Source organism: Dipodomys spectabilis, unplaced genomic scaffold (assembly GCF_019054845.1).
Source record: "Dipodomys spectabilis isolate Male_0828 unplaced genomic scaffold, ASM1905484v1 ptg000230l, whole genome shotgun sequence".
Taxonomy (NCBI): Eukaryota; Metazoa; Chordata; class Mammalia; order Rodentia; family Heteromyidae; genus Dipodomys; species Dipodomys spectabilis.
Genome location: NW_024870907.1, coordinates 2,855,123 through 2,872,530, shown reverse-complemented (window position 1 = coordinate 2,872,530; position 17,408 = coordinate 2,855,123). Strand labels below are relative to the sequence as shown.

The following is a 17,408-nucleotide window of genomic DNA, read 5'->3' as shown; positions in this document are numbered from 1 at the left end:
GGCCTTACGCTCTGGAAAGGCCTGGTCTTTCTATCTGATTACTGCAATGATTTCCTTCCCTCTATTTTCTCACTTCTCTTTCTGGAACTCCTGTTACTCAGGGTGCTGGACTTCCTGGACAGGTCATCCACTTCCTAGGCTGGTCTTCCTTCTTCGAGTGTGTGTGTGTGTGTGTGTGTGTGTGTGTGTGTGTGTGTATTACTTTTTGCTTTTCCAGGTGCCATTTGCTATGGACTGAAGTGTGAATTCCCTCAAAATCCCTATGGCAAAGCCTAACCTCAGTGTGATGATTTTGAGATGCTTATGGCTGGGACATGGTCACAAAGGCAGAGCTCTCAACAATGGGGTGGATACTTATAAAAAGGAGAGGCCAGGTGCTGGTGGCTCATGCCTGTAATCTGAGCTACTCAGGAGGCTGAGATCTGAGGATCCCAGTTCAAAGCCAGCTCAGGCAGGAAAGTCAGTGAGACTCATCTCCAAGTAACTACCAGAAAAACCAGAAGTGGCACTGTGGCTCCAAGTTCTAGCCTGTGTGAGAAAGCTCAGGGACAGTGCCCAGAACCTAAGTTCAAGCTCCATGACAGAGGGGTGGGGAACAGAGGGAGGGAGGGAGGGAGGGATGGGGAGAGAGAGAGAGAGAGAGAGCCCTCCTGTCCACCATGTAAAGATACAAAGAGGCTCTCATCAGACTTTGGATGGGCAGAAATCAATGTCTGTTTCTTATATCCCTAGTCTATACTTATGACAACTAGAATAAACTGAGGTAAGATGATAGGGTAAATTATACCTAAATCTTATGTAGCTGAATCTAGTGCATGTAACATGCATGGGTTTTCAGACCTGACCCTCCTGAGTAGCACGTGCCTAACTGGTACAAAACATAGCAGAGAGATGCGATCTTATAGCTTAGTATCATTGTCAGGCTTACAAACAAGAAAGAATGAAGAAGCCTCCAAGTTCTCTTCACATTCTAGGTATAAAGAGCAAATATTAGATCACCTTGCATTATTTAGTCTATAAATATGTATTGCGGGATCGTTGAAAATTTATCCCGCTCGCTCTGGAGGCTGGAAATCCTCAGATCGGGGGTCTCGTTGTGTCTGGGGGAATGGGTCAAGCGCACGTGTCAGGCCAGGCCAGGCCCTGAGCAGGGAGCCCGCTGACCGCACCAAGCTGGGGCGGAACCAGGGACGGGCGGAACCTTCCTTCCCAACCCCGTGTGTTCCCGGAGCCCGGCGGGAGACGCGCGAAGGGCCGTGCCGCACCGCGCAGCCGCAGTCGGGTCTCGGTAGCCACAGCAACGAGCGTGTGCCGTGTCTCGCCATGGGCGCGCGCGTTGCGCGGGGAGCGTGGGCCCTCAGCCGGGCCGCGGGCGGCTGCCGGGCGGCCTCGAGCTTCCAGGCGCCTCCGCCGGGCGCCGTGGACGTGGCGGAGCTGCTGCGGGAGGCGGCGGGGGGCGAGGCCCGGGCGAAGGCGGCGCGGCGGCCGCCGGACCGGTGCTCCGTGCTGCTCTTCCCCGGGCAGGGCAGCCAGGCGGTGGGCATGGGCCGCGGCCTGCTCGGGTACCCGCGCGTCCGCGAGCTCTACGCGGCCGCCAGCCGCGTGCTGGGCTACGACCTGCTGGAGCTGAGCCTGCACGGCCCGCAGGAGGACCTGGACCGCACCGTGCACTGCCAGCCCGCCGTCTTCGTGGCCTCGCTGGCTGCCGTCGAGAAGCTCCATCACCTGAAGCCCCAGGTGAGGCCCGCGGCCACGGGGCCGGCCGGGCAGCGTGGGCTCCCCCCTGCCAGGCGCCAGGGCGCCCTCCTCAGAGATCCGTACATGGGTTGAAAGCCGGTACCACACCTGTGGTCCCAGTACCCAGGATGCAGGGACCAGAGGATCACGGTCCGAGCCAGCCCAGGCGGGAAAGGCCGTGAGACTCTCGTCTCCCGTTAGCTGCTAAAAAAAAAAAAGCCTGAAGTGGTGCTGTGGTTCAAGTGGTAGAGCGCTAGCCTTGAGCAAAAAGCAGCACCCAGGCCCTTGAGCTCAAGTCCCAGGACTGGAGCACGGACACATACACACACATACACACAGTATTTTGGGGGAGAAACTAGATTTCTTAGACTACACACACACACACACACACACAGTATTTTGGGGGAGAAACTAGATTTCTTAGACTACACACACACAGTATTTTGGGGGAGAAACTAGATTTCTTAGACTAGTTCCCTAATATGTGTACCAGTACTAGGGCTTGAATTCAGGACTTGGGCACTGACCTTGAGCTTTTCCGCTCAAGACTGGCCGGCACTCTCCCTTGAGCCATAGCTCCACTTCCGGCTTTTTGCTTTTAATTGGAGATAAGAGTCTGTCTGGTGGACTTTCCTGGTCTCATGTCCAATGCAAGAAGAATTGTGACTGTAATGTTTAACAAAGCACTCAGTACAGAGCTGGGTCCAGGGTAAGCACTGACCAGGGATATTTCTCAGGGTCAGACTCTGGTTGTCAGTGCTTCCTCTGTGTCTCTCCTAGCTGGGGCGCCAGCCAGTGGGACTTGGTTCACAGCGATGCTGAACACCTTACCAGCTTCCAGACCAGCCCAAGCACATGAGCTTCCCCAGATAATGTGGCATCATGTGTGCATCTGTCACCGCAGGTCATTGAGAACTGCGTTGCGGCTGCTGGATTCAGTGTGGGGGAATTTGCAGCCCTTGTGTTTGCTGGAGCCATGGAATTTTCTGAAGGTAGGGTGTGTTTGTTTTTAGAGGTGTGGTGTTGCTGGACTCATTGGGAACAGGGACCCTTCTCAACAATGAAAATGGACCCCCTGGGGTGTCAGGCAATGACATTGGATCTCAGGGACAAGATTGTACCATGATACCTTTGAAGACTGAAAGATTCAATAGGAATCTCTTTGGGAACGTAGTGAAATCTGCTTGCTTAACTGTCTCCACCACCCTGTGCATTCTGCCATTCAGCCCCCTCTTGACCGTCACACTTGGTAAGGGCTTAATTGGTGCTCACTAAATTAAAAATAGTAATCAACATTGGATCAGCACTCCAAAGACATTGAGTATGCATATATATTTTTTGGGGGAGTGGGAAGTCAGTTGTGGGACTTGAACTCAGGGCCTAGATGCTGTCCTTGAGCTTTTGTGCTCAAGGCTAGTGCTCTACAGCCACAGCCCCACTTCTCGTTTTATGGTGGATAATTGGCGATAAAAGTCTCACAGACTTTCCTGCCCATGCAGTCTTGAAACCACAATCCTCCTCAGATCTCAGCCTTCTGAATGGCTAGGATTATATGTGTGAACCACCAGCACCTGCCTCAGCAAGCAAATGTTCTGATCTGAGGATTGGGGTTAAAATTATCAGCCCAGACAGACAAATCTGTGAAACTCTTTATCTCCAATTAACCAGCAAAAAGCTGGGCTGGAGGTGCAGCTCCAGTGGTAGAGCACCAGTTGAGCACAAGCAAGCAAAGTGAGAGTGTGAGACCTAAGTTCAAGTCCCAGTATTGGTACACTAAAAATGCCTAATTATATTTTTTATGAATTACACTCCCATTTTAAAAAATGCATTATAGCTCTCTGAAGGAAATGAAAAGGGGAAAGTCTGTTTTCCTCTTCTAGTAATCTATTACCTATACAGTTTAATGTGTATGCAGTTTACATGTATTTAGTGTTGCACTGACTTCTCTGGCTTGGTATCTGTCAAGGTCATCGCTTTAGCTTTAGCTGACACGAAATTTCCCCTCACTCCCTCCACTTTCCTGGAGTCGCCTGTTTTCAGCTCTGACTCTTGTCCTACATGTTCCCTAGTGGCCAGGATGAAAAAGTCCTGCGCAAATGGGCGCAGTGCTGAGTGGATGGGGCGTGGCACAGGGAAAGGGTACCGTACTTGCCCGGGGACCCTCCCTGCCACCCATCAAGCCCTAGCCAGGTGGCTCCCCCACAGCGGCAGGTCACAGTCCCGCCCAGGACTTGAGGTTGTCAATCACAGCCAATCCAGTCACCTTTGGGTGCCCGGTGCTCAGTTGCATGGGAGCGGTCGCCCTTGCTTCGCTGGCTAGGCTGTACTGAAATCACCTGTGTGACAGCTTGTACACAGCCGTCCCGTTTTTCCTCTTCAGTGTGATTTAAGTAGTAATCGTTTTCTGTTTCCACGACAATCCAGGCGGATAGGATGCTTGACAGAAAATCTAACCCAGGAGGTTGCTACTTCCTGGGAAGGCATGGCTGGGGTCTGGTCCCGTCTGCCCCTCGTGCTTCTCGCAGCAGCACTGTTGAGACTGGGATCTTTGTCTTGGGACAGGGGTCTTGTGATGGTAGATGTTCTTTGCAGCAGCTTCTCTGCTCTATCGCTCACATGCTAGGAGAATCTTCCTCCAGGTGTGACGGGCAGAGAGCACCACCAGACGCTTTCCTGGAGCAGTCCCACCCATGGCACCAGATGGTCTCTGGCAGGATAGGGGGTGCCAGGTCAGCCCCCGATTCCTGGGAGTGACAGCCCCGTGTGGCTGATGTGGGAGGCAGAACCGCGGCGCCGATCATGTTTGCAGCCAGAATGGAGCTTCTACCTCCCGACTTTCCCATGTGCTTCTGTCTGGCCAGGTCTGTATGCTGTGAAGGTCCGAGCCGAGGCCATGCAGGAAGCTTCGGAAGCCGTCCCCAGTGGGATGCTGTCAGTCCTTGGCCAGCCTCAGTCCAAGTTCGCCTTTGCCTGTTTGGAAGCCCGGGAGCACTGCAAGTCTTTGGGCATAGAGGACCCTGTGTGTGAGGTCTCCAACTTCCTCTTTCCTGACTGCAGGGTGATCTCTGGACACCTAGAGGTGCGTGGCACACAGGGCCTCCTAGGCCAGTCCACTGGTGGGAGGGGGATGCCCTGCCTGGCATGCTTCAAGAGGAGTGCCTGCCTAGCAAGCACACGCCAGTACTGCCCCACACAGCAAGGGAAGAAAGAAAGGAGGATAATACTTCCTGGATTGACCATCTCTGCAAACACTGTTTGCAGTGTTAGCAGGTGGCCTGTTGGGTCCCTGGTGGCCCTCAGGTGAGAGGACTCTTCTCTGTGAAGCCGGAGGAGGGCGCCAGCACCCAGGCTGCCAGCTCAAGAACTCCGTGGAGTGGGACTGGGTTTTTCTTCTGACTTATCTTAAAGGTGATGGAGTGACAAGCAGGCTTGGTCCAGCACTTGGGAGGCTAAGCCAAAGTAACTGTGGGTTCAAGGCCAGTTTGGGCTACATAGTAAGTCTTTTAAAAAATATTTTAAGCCAGCTTGATAACTACAGAGAACAGGATTCTCATTGGGGCCACACCCGCTTGAGGTGACTGTCAGAGGTTGTCACGGACCTCACCTGGCATCACAACCCAGCCGCTCTGTGGACTGGCTGAAGTTGTAGCCCATTCTGAGATGAGGAAGTAGTTCAGAGGTGTGAATGGCTGAGGGCCAGGACAGACCATGTATGCACATGCGTAGTGACCAAGGCTGGGACAGGCCACGTGTCCACAGGTGTCCATGTGAACAGCGTTCTCATGTCTACTGTGGTCACATCAGTGGGGGCATGTGAAAGGCCAGCTCCCCGGAGGACTGCAGGGATGCTGCAGTTCAGTGGGAACCAGAACCTGAATTAAAGGCCAGGCTGTGGCTCGGGTGGAGCGCTTGCCTGGCAAGCACAAGGCCCCAGGTTCAAACTCTAGGCCCACTAAAAAGATGTGAACTGAGGTTATCACTCAAGGACTCACAGGATCAGGATGTGCAGGCATGCATCTGTGTGTGTGCGTGCATGTGTGTAGAGATGCATCATGTGGAGCACAGCAGCAGCGCGTGGCTAGCAGCAGCACACTGCCCTGTGCAGCCTCAGGTCTGCTGTCTGGATGCCAAGGACTTGCTGTTCACCCGTGTCATTCTTCCCTTGATGGTGCCCGCCTTAAGCCACCTTCCTTCCCCCAGGCTCTTCAGTTTCTCCGGAAGAACTCCTCTAAGTATCACTTCCGGCGCACCAAGATGCTGCCAGTGAGTGGTGCCTTCCACACGCGCCTCATGGAGCCCGCCGTGGAGCCCCTGGCCCGAGTTCTGAAGACCATCGACATGAAGAAGCCTCTGGTGGCTGTGTACTCCAATGTCAGCGGGAACCGGTACACGCACCCCACGCACATCCGGAAGCTGCTGGGCAAGCAGGTGGTGTCCCCGGTGAAGTGGGAACAGACCATGCACGCCGTTTACCAGAGGAAGAAGGGCGCCGCGTTCCCCAGCACGTTCGAGGTGGGCCCCGGGACGCAGCTGGGGAGCATCCTGAGGAGCTGCAACATGCAGGCCTGGAGGTCATACAGCCACGTGGATGTGATGGAGGGCAGCCAGGACCCGGAGCCCGGCACCTCCGAGGCTCTGCACTGACCCATCTGCAGGCTGGCTGAAGATGAGACAGGCTGTGGGAGACGCAGGGTGCAGCCACAGAACAGTGCCAGGGATGATGTCTCAGGTGACCTGGCCCAGCCCCCCTGGAAAACGTCCAGGTGCTGCTGGGGATGTGCTTCACCCTGCCTGCCCACCTGCCTTGGGCTGCACCACTCCTGGCAGTGGATCTGAAGGGCTGGCCCCGCGCAGCTGCCTGTGTGCCCTGGGCATGCTGCACCAGAGGGACACCACTGCCCCTCCGCCTGCAGGCTGCCCAGGTCCAGGGCTCCTGTGTCCTGCATCTAAAGGTGTTAGGAGACGGGCATCAGTGGCTCATGCCTGAATCCTAACAATCAGAAGGCTGAAATCTGAGGATCATGGTTCAAAGCCAACCTGGGAACGTTCAAGAAACTCTTACCTCCAGTTAACCACCAAGAAGCCAGAAGTGGGGCTGTGGCTCAAAGAGGTAGAGTGCTAACCTTGAGCAAAAGAGCTCAGGGACTGTGCCCAGGCCCTGAGTTCCAGCCCCACAACCCACAAAAATAAAAAGTACAAACAGATAAAAGGTGTTAGGTCTCAGTGGCTTCGCAGCCATTCTGCCTCCCTTACTCAGCAGCTGGGGGCGGAGTCTCCTGATCCTTACACTCCCACGAAGCACCTCTTCTACCTCTTCAGGCCTGCTGTGAACCCCAGAGGATATGTGCATGCCTGGGCAAAGGTGACACCGCATACCTGGCCCCAGGCCAGTGCCAGGCTCCCCTTGGAGAAGCGTCTCCAAGTCATCCACAGGGCACCGTCCTGCTCTGCGGGCACCTGCAGCTGGGCAGGGCACAGGCCTCCCTCGGAGCTCCAGTGTGCTCAGCCTTCCTCCGCACAGATTAAATAGGAGTCAGTGGAAGCTGTGGGCCATTTCCTGGGAAACCTTGGGGAGGGATCTGTGTGTGGCTTCCAGTGTTACCGTGAGACAGGCACTGGCAAGTTCTTTGCCGTCGTGGTCAGCCTCAGGCAGAACCATACATTCTGGTGTGGGGCTGTCCAGCTCATGGGCAGCTGTTCAGCTCCCGGCTGCGTGCTAAATCACTGGGACCCCAGAGGTGGCGCTGCTGAGTCACTCCAGACTCCAGCACTGGTGTGTCCTGGTGCACAGTAGTTCAGGCCAGGGGAGGCTGCTCAGCCTGAGGAAAATCCCAAACCAAGCCAGCCTGGCACAGCAGGAGAGCTCCTGACACCTGTGGGTGGACAAGACTTTGCCCTCCCCCTTATCCCTCTCCCCCGCTCCCACCCACTTGGGGGTAGGTGTCCTGTAGGGAAAGGCCTTGGGTTGCGATGTAATCCCACCCGCCCCATGATGGAAGCGGGCCTGCTCCTGCAGCCCTGGCCATGTCCCAGGAGTGTGGAAGGAAGCTGTGGGCTTCAGCAGCCCCAGCACCCCGAGAAGGATGCATGAGCTCTCTCCTGAGCTCGCAAGCAGGAAGGACAGCTGCAGCTGTGCTCCAGGTGGACTAAGAATGCTCCCCTTGGGAGTAGGAACTGAAAGCGTGGGCTAGAGGTGTGGGTCAAGTGGTAGAACGCCAGCCCAACAAGTGAGAGGCCCAGAGCTCAAACCTGGGTCAAGAAAAAAAGTGCGGCCAGCTTGGCATTGGTGGCGCTCACCTGTAATTTTAGTTACTCAGGAAGCTGAGATCAGAGGATGACGGCTTGAAGCCAGCCACAGCAGGAAAGACAGACCTTTTTTTTGGGGGGGGGGGGGGGGTCCAGTCGTGGGTCCTGAACTCTGGGCCTGGGCGCTGTCCCTCAGCTCTTCAGCTCAAGGCTAGCGCTCTACCACTTGAGCCACAGCGCCACTTCTGGCTTTTTTCTTTTTGCTTATGTGGTGCTGAGGAATCAAACCCAGGGCCTCAGGCATGCAAGGCAAGCGCTGTACCACTGAGCCACCTTCCCAACCCCGTGTCTGAGACTCATATCCAGTAAGCTACCAAAAAGCTGGAAGTGGAGCTGTGGCACTAGCTTTGAGCAACAAAGTTTAGAGATGCACCTAAGCCCCAAGTTCAAGTCCCAGGACAGGCACAAGAAAAGAAAAAAAGGGCCCAAACGGAGGATGTGGGGGCCCTGTGGGATGGAGGAGAGGTGTGGTGTGGTGGTGTCCAGCCCAGTTCAGTTTTGGTTTTTCTGGTTAGAATGGAATTGCGACCTGGGAAGAGCCTCTAAGGGCAGGAGGTGCCGGGCCCCTGGAAGACAGAGCCCGGCCCAGCGCCCCTTCCCCCTCCCCTTGAGAAGAGCCCCCCAGCTCCTGCCCAGAGTGGATGTGGGGCGGTGGGCAGACTTCCCTGGCGGGATTTGAGGTACCAGGAAGGGCAGGAGGAGGGGACAGAAGCGCAAAGCCCCGGACATGGCTTGTAGCCCTCCAGTGCAGGACAGTGCGGCTGGGGGCTGGCTCCACCAGTCTCCTAGGTAAGGCGCGGCGCCCCAGCCCACATCCTCCCGCAGACCCAGAGCACCGACACAGCTGGAAACTGACATTTTATTGAGACCTCTCCCTTAGAAATCTAGTCCAGTAGATTTTCTGCTGGGCGTGGGGGTGTGGCCTGCACTCCCCCCAGCCCCACAGCACCTCCGGTGGCTGCGGTCAGGAGAGCGGGGGCCCAGCCAGTGACACCCCAGAGGTAAAATGAATTTGTCTTAAAAAACATGAAAAAAACCACCATAGGAAACCTCAGCAGTGACCCAGCACTATCGAGATTAAATATTTAAAAAGTGATCATCAGAAAACGTCATGGAGGAGGAGCCGGCCACCTCCTGGGCAGCGTGGCAAGAGTGGCCAAGGGGCGGGGACCAGCCCCGCCCCGCCCCGCCTCACTGGAGCAGCAGCTGCAGGGCCCCGCGGAGCAGCAGCACGGCCAGCAGCACTGCGGGCAGCAGCTGCCTGCGGACCTGGCCAGGGGACACCTGCGGACCAAGGGCAGGGGTGGAGGCTCAGCCGGGCCAGGTGAGCTCGGAGAACCAGGGCGTTCTGGAGGAGGGCAGGGGAGGCGCCCCACGTCAGGGCATGGGGCGGGCAGGGTCGTGCACCGGACGCTCCAACAGAGGAGATGCAGAAGGGCCAATGGACCCGCAGCTGTGTGCGCACGCTGTCCACCCAGTGCTGCCAGGACTGGACAGACACGAACGGACACAGGCCATGCAGATGAGGGGAGGGAGGGGCAGGGACTTACCTCGAGGTGGGGGACGGGGGGTCTCCAGGCCCTGATGTGCTCCCTCAGGTGGGCGACCCCACGGATGAGGCGTCGGAGCACTCCCCGGACACCCATCTGGCTGTAGGTCAGAGCCAGGCTACAAGGCGTGGAGATGCGGCCGTTACCTGGGGAGCAGGTGCCCCCCTGTCCTCCCAGGGTCTCCCCACGGGAGAGCTGGCTTCAGAAGTGCATTCTGGTTTCTGTCCCTCGCCTGCCTACTGGCCCAGTCTACCCTCAGCCAGCCCCTCTCACACCCCAGTTCCTGTCCCCATGCCTGTCCCTGGGGAGTCAGCTGGGGACAGCCTCTGGGCTGGAGGGCTGGCGCTCCCCTGATTTTGGGGAGACACCGTCCATCAGCGTGTGGGGAACAGGGAGGCCTCCGGCCTACAGCCAAGGCCAGGGCCGAGAGTGGCGGGGCCCCTCCCCGGTGGAGAAGGCGGCAGGGCAGGGGTGGTCACCTGTGTATGGCCATCCCCGGCAGCTGGGCCAGGCGAGGACTTCGGAGGCGCTGGTCCATTTCGTCTCCGATGCACACCAGCCACAGGGCCACCTGGTTACTGTGGGGAGGGCACGGGGAGTGGGCCACAGCACCGGCGCTGCGGTGGCAGTTCTGCAGGCTGGGCACGGCCCACAGAGGCGAAGGGCACTGAGGTGGAGGGGCCAGCCGCACATCGCCTCTTCCCGCTGTCCACTGGGGACTCAGCAGAGGCCAGTTCCCTGCAGGGCAGGCTGCAGAGGCACCAAGCCGACCGCAGCCCCAGAGGCTCCTCCATGTCCAGCATCCCTGCAGAGTCTGAGGCCTGCCTAGTGGACTCGGTGGGAGCAGGGACCCCCCCCCATTGCTGAGGCTGGGCCTCACTTTACGGTCCTTCAGAGAGGGAACTCTGAACTCTGTCCCCTGGTCCTCCATTCTGAGAAAGGGCCCTGCCTGGCTTGACCGTGCCCCTGGGGGCCTGGGGTTTGTTCCCACTGCAGCCCACGGACTGCACACCAGCTCAGATCCACCACAGAGGGCCTTCGACCTCACCCTCTGGACTCCAGCCCAGCCTGCCCCGGGTTGCTCTTCTGCTAGGGCGGGGGGGGGGGGGGGGCGGGAGGCTGCCAAGCAGACAGGTGGGGGTCAGGCCTGGGGACTCAGGAAGGCGCTGCTCCACAGGCAGGAGAGGAGCCAGGGACAGAGGACACAGCACCAATCCCTGCATCCAGGACCTCAGAGACTACGGACCCCACAGCAGAAAGGCAATATCCTGACCCCTGCTGGGGGCCAGCCATGGATGGAAGAAGTAGCCATAGCTGGTCTGGCTCTTCACTTCCAGCTGGGAATGGGACGGGGAGCCTGAACTGCTTGGGTCCTTCATGAGCAAGGGGGCAACCGCGCCCCCTGCTGGGGGAGGCCTGGAGGTGGTGCCAGGGTCAGGAAGGCCCAAGGCCACATGCTTGAGCATGGCAGTGCCACCTGCAGGTGGTCCCTACCTCACCGGGAGGCCTGGTGAGGGGCCTTTGGGCCCTACCTGCCCTCCAGACAGTCCATGGGGTCCCAGACCTCTTCCCCCACAGGCTCGGTGATCGGGAAAAGCCCGGCTGCCGGCCGAGGTCCGGGCATCTGCTGGTACAGGAGGGTCTTGATGAAGAGGTCCCTGGTGACAGACCCGGCCTCCGACATCTCCTCTGGGGGAGAGAGGCAGAGTGTAACAGGACCACAGGACTAGGAAACGGGGGTGGGGGCTCCAAACACAAAACCCCAAAACAGGTACTAGGAGCTGAAGGGAAGCAGCCTCAGGAATGAAGCCTTCCCCTGGACTCCATCTCCTGCCTCTGCTCCAGCTGTGGCCAGAGATCCCAGCTGCTCTTTCCAAACAGCAACAAGAACTCACCAGACACCGGTGTGCACACCTGTCATCCCAGCTACTCAGGAGACTGACATCTGAGGCCTGTGATTCAAAGCCCACCCAGGCAGTAAAGTCTGTGAGACTTATTGCCAGAGGTGGGACAGTGGCTCAAGTGCCAGACTTGAGCACAAAGCGCTCAGGGACAGCCAAGCGTCCATGGCTGGCACACGTCTCTAATCCTAGCTACTCAGGAAGCTGAGGAGCACAGTTCAAAGCCAGCCCAGGCAAAGCTTATAAGACTCTTATTTCCAATTAACCAGGAAAAAACTGGCTCAAGTGGTAGACCACCGTGTGTGTGTGTGTGTGTGTGTGTGTGTGTGTGTGTGTGTGTGATGGCTGGGAATGCAAAGACCAGGCAAGGTCTCTTGGGGGAGGGGGGGAGCACAGCCAGGACCCCTCGTGTCTCAGGGCTGACTCCCCAGGCAACTGTGAGCAAGGTGCTCTGCTCACTGTAGTGGTGGTGGTAACATCAGGGGCAGGGCAGAGGGGAGGGGGAAAGGGGGGAGGGGGAGGGGATGGGATATGTGGTGTGCTCTAGGCTTGGGGACAAAAACCATTTTGAGATGGCATTGTTCTTTCCAGAATTAGAGCAGAGGAATAAGTGCAAAATTTCAACAAAGAAGTGCCTGCTTCATTTCCCCAAGAGAAGGGGGAGGAGCTTCCCATCTGCTCCCCACCCACACCCAGCAGACACCCCCCCACCCCAGGACCTTTGTAAACACAGCCCTGGGGGCCACAAAGGGCCCAGGCCATGCAGGCAAGGGCAGCTGCACCTGTCAGACTACACCCAGGCTGGAGGGCAGAGGGGGCAGCGGGAGTGTGAGCAGGAGCTGAGCGGGGCGGGGCCCAGCACACCTGCAGGCAAAGCTTTACTAGCTACAAGGTCAGAGAAACTCTGGCAGGGACCATTTGTTCCAGGTGCAAGACTCGACACGCTGGTCCCAGGGGAGGCCCTGACCCTGAACCAGGAGGAAAATAGAAGTGCATCATGCCAAGGTGCCAGACCAGGGGTGCAAGGGCAAAGCGGGCGGGGCTCCATACCACCGGGAGGCCAGGTGCACCTGTCTCTCCACCCAGGTGCAGCCCCTCTGCGCCTGCTCGGGTGAGCAACCAGTGGGCAGACACTGCGGTCTGGGAGACTTGAATGGTCCCTGCGCAGTCTCATTCTGCTCCAAAAATGGCCACTGTGGCCGAGGCTTGCCCTAGTCCTGCCTCCACCAGGCCTGCGCTTCAGGAGAGACCCCATTCTGTGTGTGTGGCTCCCCACTAGTCCTAATTGGAGATAAGAGTCTCAGGGAAGCCGGGCACCGGGGCTCACACCTGTAATCCTAGTTACTCAGGAGGCTAAGATCTGAGGATCACGGTTCAGAGCACCCAGGGCAGGAAAGTCCATGAAACTCTTATCTACAATAAACCACCAGAAAACCGGAAGTGGCGCTGTGGCTCAAGTGGTAGAGCGCTAGCCTTGAGCTGAAGAGCTGAGGGACATGGCACATGGAGACCACACCCACACTACATGACATCAGGGTGGGCGTGGAACAGAGGGGCAGGGCCCTCCTCCCGTGCCCAGGCCTCCTCCTTGCTGACACCTCCCGGGGCTGCTGGGATAACAGAGTTCAAGCCCCACAACCGACAAAAAAAAAAAAAAAAGCCTCAGGGACTTTCTTGCCTGGGCTGGCTTTGAAACCCAACCCTCAGATCTCAGCCTCTTTAGTAGCTAGGATTACAGGCATGAGCCACTGGCGCCTGGCTCCTTATTCATTTTTATTTGCATCTACCAGGCCCAGTCCTCTCCCAGAAGGGCATTTGCCCTCATTACACAGACTTCAGAGAGCTATGCCACCAAGCAGCCACCAAAACACAACAACAAACCAGCCACCAAAACACAACAACAAACCAAACTGACTGGGCAATGTAGCTTTACGGGCAAAAAGAAAATCAGGAAGACAGCCTTAACCAAAGAAGCGGCCTGCCATGCAAATCACATGGCAGAGACTTCAATAGCTAGGGGCTGGACTTCCAAAGCAGGAAAGGGGATGCAGGGGGAGGGGGAGGGCGGTGGGCATTTGAGATGGAGCTCCTCTCCTAGTGGGAAGAACAAGCCAGCAAAAGTCCCGGTGCTGGGCCTTACTTGGGGTAAAGGTGGTGCATTTGGCCCCAGTTAGCAGAGGAAATGTTTGGTGCCAGGCCCAACCTCTCAGTCACAGGAGGCCTCTCTGCTGTGTGCTCCCCACCATGCCAGCAACCCCCACTCAAACGTGGGGTACAAAGGGGCCTCCTGAGAAGTGGAGTCTCTGCTTCCCATTGCACTGCCCTGACTGTGAGCTCCTAGGTTTGGCTTGGGTGGGGGGGTCTCCCCATGGCACATGGAGACCACACCCACACTACATGACATCAGGGTGGGCGTGGAACAGAGGGGCAGGGCCCTCCTCCCGTGCCCAGGCCTCCTCCTTGCTGACACCTCCCGGGGCTGCTGGGATAACAGAGCTCAAGAAATACCTGCCCATCCCCAGCCCCCAGTCCTCAGTGGTTCCTGCCTGTAATCCTAGCTGCTGGTAATCCTAGCTGCTCGGGGAGGCTGAGAGCTGAGGACTGAGGCTCAAAAACAACGGGGGTGGGAAAGTCCTGGAGGCTTATCTCCAATTAACCAACAAAAAGCCACAAGTAGAGGTATGATTCAAAACAGCACCAGCCTTGAGCAGGGGGAGGGAGGGAGGAGCTAAAGGACAATAATACCAAGGCCCTGAGTTCCAGCCCCAGGACCAGCGCGCGCGCGCGCACACGCACGCGCGCGCGCGCACACACACACACACACACACACACACACAAAATAACTAACAGACACCCTCCCCTCCCTCCCTCGTGCCCAGCTGGGCCTGACTCCTTAGCCGAGTATCAGATTGGGGTTTCTCCCACCTCCAGAAAAACAGGTTTGCTGGGCAGGTTAGTCAATGCCCGAGGGTGTTTTGTATTGTCACATCCTAATATTGACATTAGGCAAATCAGCTGCCCTCTGCCCAGCCCCAGACTGGCCTCAGCCGGACAGCGGAAGGGGGGAGGAGGCGGAAGGAGGTGCCGTCCGAGTCCAGTCCAGACCACGGCTGGCTTCCTGGTGGCCGCCAGCCATGGAGCCCGGGCCCTCAAAACTTCCTCCAAACTGCTCGGATTGTTCCTGGCAGGGAGGAAAAAACACACAGACTCTGGCGGGATCCCCAAGTCTGCTATAGGCCAGGCAAGAAACCATGGATGGGGGAGGGGAGAGCTTCTCATCTCTGGTGTGTTTGTAGCTCAGTGAATACAACTCATTTTCCTATAGCTCGCCCTGAGCATCTAGGCGTAGGGTAATCAGCACGTGGCTACCCTTCCCCCACCTTTCTCTTTCTTTCTTTTTTTTTTTGGTGCTAATCCTGGGTCTTGAACTCAGAACCTAGGCTCTGTTCCTGAGCCTTTTTGCTCAAGGCTAGTGCTCTAAATCACAGCCCCACTTCCAGCTTTTTGGTGCTTAAAAGAAGAAAAACATGTCTCTTGGACTTTCCTGCCCTAGCCGGCTTCCAGCCATGATGCTCGGATCTCAGCCTCCTCAGTGGCTAGGACGACAGCATGAGCCCTGGGCCAGGTTTCTACCCGCTTTCTTCAGGTGTCCAGGGACCAAAGGCCTGCTAACTGGTGTTCCTTTTCTCAGACAGCTGGCAGATTAGCGTCAGGACACAGTGTGTAACACCAGCAGTGCTCTGAAGTCTCTAAAACTAGGGCTGAGGGCAGAGGATCGGTCACAAGGAAAGATGTGCTACCTTGAGATGGGGGGTCACAAGGAGGGATACCTTGAGGGGGGAGTGGTCAGGGAGGACCCTCAGGAGGAGGTGGCCACTCTGCAAACACCTGTTATTCCACATTATGCCTCACAGTAACCCTAATGTTTGGAAAACCGACCCTACCCAGACTGCCTTACCAAAAGTAGCCCAGCTATGGCTGAGGCTGTAGCTCAATGGAAGGGCTGTGCCCACCAGGCCCAAAGCCCTGGCAGCCTCTGGCATGTTGCCTGTGTTAAGTCAAAAGCAAGCAAAACCAAGCCAGCGGCAGAGGCACACACCCATCACTGAGGAGGCGGAGGTGGGGATTGAGAGGTCAAGGCTAGCCGAGGCTATTTAGTAAGACCTTGTCAAAAGACCCTAATAGTAGCGGCTCAAGCCTATAATCTTAGCTACTACTCAGGAGGCTGAGATTTGAGGATTTCGGTTCAATACCAGCCTGGGCAAAGTCCATGGGACTCATATCCAATTAAGCACCAAAAACCGTAAGTGGAACTGTGGCTCAAGTGGTAGAGTGCTAGCCTTGGGTAACACACACACACAGACCTAACACTGGGGGACTGGGTCAGAGTACCAGCTGAGACTGCTCAAGGCCATGAATTCAAACCCCAGTACCACCAAGAAAAAAACTACCATTGGCAAAGCTCTGGAGAAGCTACAGCGAGCGAGTCAGAACCAGCTTTGGAACACTGAGGTTCAGAAGATGAAGGTGGATGCCCTTGGCTGCCTGTGTTTACACAAAGGGCACAGAGCCTGATCTGATGGTGGCAGTTACAGTTATCAGATTGGGGGCTCCAAGACTGACACGAAGACTCCAGTTCAGACCAGACTGATGAGACACAGCGACACAGACAGACAGACATCCTATTTCTTGCCACAGGAGCAGCAACGATAGCCTTGCTGCTCTCTCCAGCACTCTAAGCCCACAGACACCTCTTTTCTAAGTAGCTTTGGCCCATGGGGTATTGTGTCATTAACGACTGAAAATGAACCAAGACCCAGCACTCAGGATGCTAGAGCAAGAGGACTGCTGTGTTTAAGGCTGGCCTGAACTCCACAGCCAGAGAAGAAAACAGAGAGACCAGATGGAAACCCCAAATCCTGGGGGTGGGGGGGCAGCACCGAGGCCCAGGACCAGGAGCCCGGGTGTCACCCCTCACAATGCGCCCTGTGATCCAGGCCTCGAAACAATCCGATCCGTTTTCTAAGTACTCTCTAAGGGGTACTTAGAAAACAGCACCCACTGACACCAGGAACTGCCCTCGCGTGCACCTACTCTAAAGGCACGCCCAAATTAAGTGGAAATCAGGGAAAGCCACAGGGCTACCCGGGCAAGCCGTGTGCTCCTGGCCGGCCGGGCGCCTCTTGCTGACCAGCCAGCAGGTGCAGTGGCAGCCTGGAGGGGCCTGGGCCTCAGTTTCTCCATCTGGCAGGCGCAGGCCGGCCTGGTTTCAGGGGCAAGTCCAGCCCTCGCGGGCAGCCGCGGGCAGCGGAAACAAAGTTACCAGCGTGGCCTCACGGCGGGGCCGCTCAGGAGCCCTGGGGTACCCGGCGGGCGCGGGAGCGCGGGGAGCCCCGGGGTACCGGGCGGGAACGGGGGGAGCACAGGGTCCCCGCGGTCTCCGTCCGGACGCCTCCGCCCCGCAGGTGCCCGTCCCGTCCCGCGGGGACAGGTGTCCGGCGCCATCTTCCCTCCGGCCGTGGGTCCGGATTAGAGCCCGGGCGCGGCGCGCCGGGAACCCGGGGCCGGCCAGGAGAGTGGGGCCGGGGGGACTGGGACACGGATCCCCAACTTTTCCCAACCCCCAGACGCTCGGCCAGGACCGCGCCGGGCGCCTCTTACCTGCAGGCAGCGCGGGGCGGGCGGAGTGGGGCGGCGCCGGGCGGAGGCGGAGGGCGCGGGGCGCGGCGGGCCGGGGCGGAGGGCGCGGGGCGGAGGGCGCGGGGGGCCGGGGCGAAGGCGGAGGCGGAGGGCGCGGGGCGCGGCGGGCCGGGGCGGAGGGCGCGGGGCGCGGCGGGCCGGGGCGGAGGGCGCGGGGCGGAGGGCGCGGGGCGAAGGCGGAGGCGGAGGGCGCGGGGCGGAGGCGGAGGGCGCG

At 58.0% G+C, this 17,408-nt stretch overlaps 2 protein-coding genes across 2 annotated transcripts; one reads left to right on the top strand and one right to left on the bottom strand.

Annotated features, from left to right (window-relative positions):
• The first annotated feature begins 1,323 nt into the window (after positions 1 to 1,323).
• Positions 1,324 to 6,773, top strand: Mcat (malonyl-CoA-acyl carrier protein transacylase). Its single transcript, XM_042697950.1, has 4 exons — positions 1,324 to 1,737; positions 2,642 to 2,729; positions 4,599 to 4,816; positions 5,938 to 6,773. Exons 1-4 carry the CDS (start codon positions 1,324 to 1,326, stop codon positions 6,379 to 6,381), a joined length of 1,164 nt encoding a protein of 387 aa, XP_042553884.1. The 3' UTR covers positions 6,382 to 6,773.
• Positions 6,774 to 8,887: 2,114 nt separating this feature from the next.
• Positions 8,888 to 17,190, bottom strand: Bik (BCL2 interacting killer). The gene is made up of 5 exons (XM_042697988.1): positions 17,156 to 17,190; positions 11,126 to 11,282; positions 10,073 to 10,171; positions 9,594 to 9,711; positions 8,888 to 9,327 (listed from the first exon to the last, which is right to left on the bottom strand). Exons 2-5 carry the CDS (start codon positions 11,275 to 11,277, stop codon positions 9,235 to 9,237), a joined length of 462 nt encoding a protein of 153 aa, XP_042553922.1. The 5' UTR covers positions 11,278 to 11,282; positions 17,156 to 17,190; the 3' UTR covers positions 8,888 to 9,234.
• Between the last annotated feature and the right edge of the window lie 218 nt (positions 17,191 to 17,408).

Excerpts from the sequence above, each read along its gene's own strand:
- Mcat (XM_042697950.1), top strand. The coding sequence starts at position 1,324 with ATGGGCGCGCGCGTTGCGCGGGGAGCGTGGGCCCTCAGCCGGGCCGCG. Across the intron at positions 2,730-4,598 it reads AGCCATGGAATTTTCTGAAG|GTCTGTATGCTGTGAAGGTC; the intron begins GTAGGGTGTGTT and ends CTGTCTGGCCAG. Across the intron at positions 4,817-5,937 it reads TGATCTCTGGACACCTAGAG|GCTCTTCAGTTTCTCCGGAA; the intron begins GTGCGTGGCACA and ends TCCTTCCCCCAG.
- Bik (XM_042697988.1), bottom strand. The coding sequence starts at position 11,277 with ATGTCGGAGGCCGGGTCTGTCACCAGGGACCTCTTCATCAAGACCCTC. Across the intron at positions 10,172-11,125 it reads ATGGACTGTCTGGAGGGCAG|TAACCAGGTGGCCCTGTGGC; the intron begins GTAGGGCCCAAA and ends CCCTCCCCACAG. Across the intron at positions 9,328-9,593 it reads CCCCCGTCCCCCACCTCGAG|GTGTCCCCTGGCCAGGTCCG; the intron begins GTAAGTCCCTGC and ends CTTGGTCCGCAG.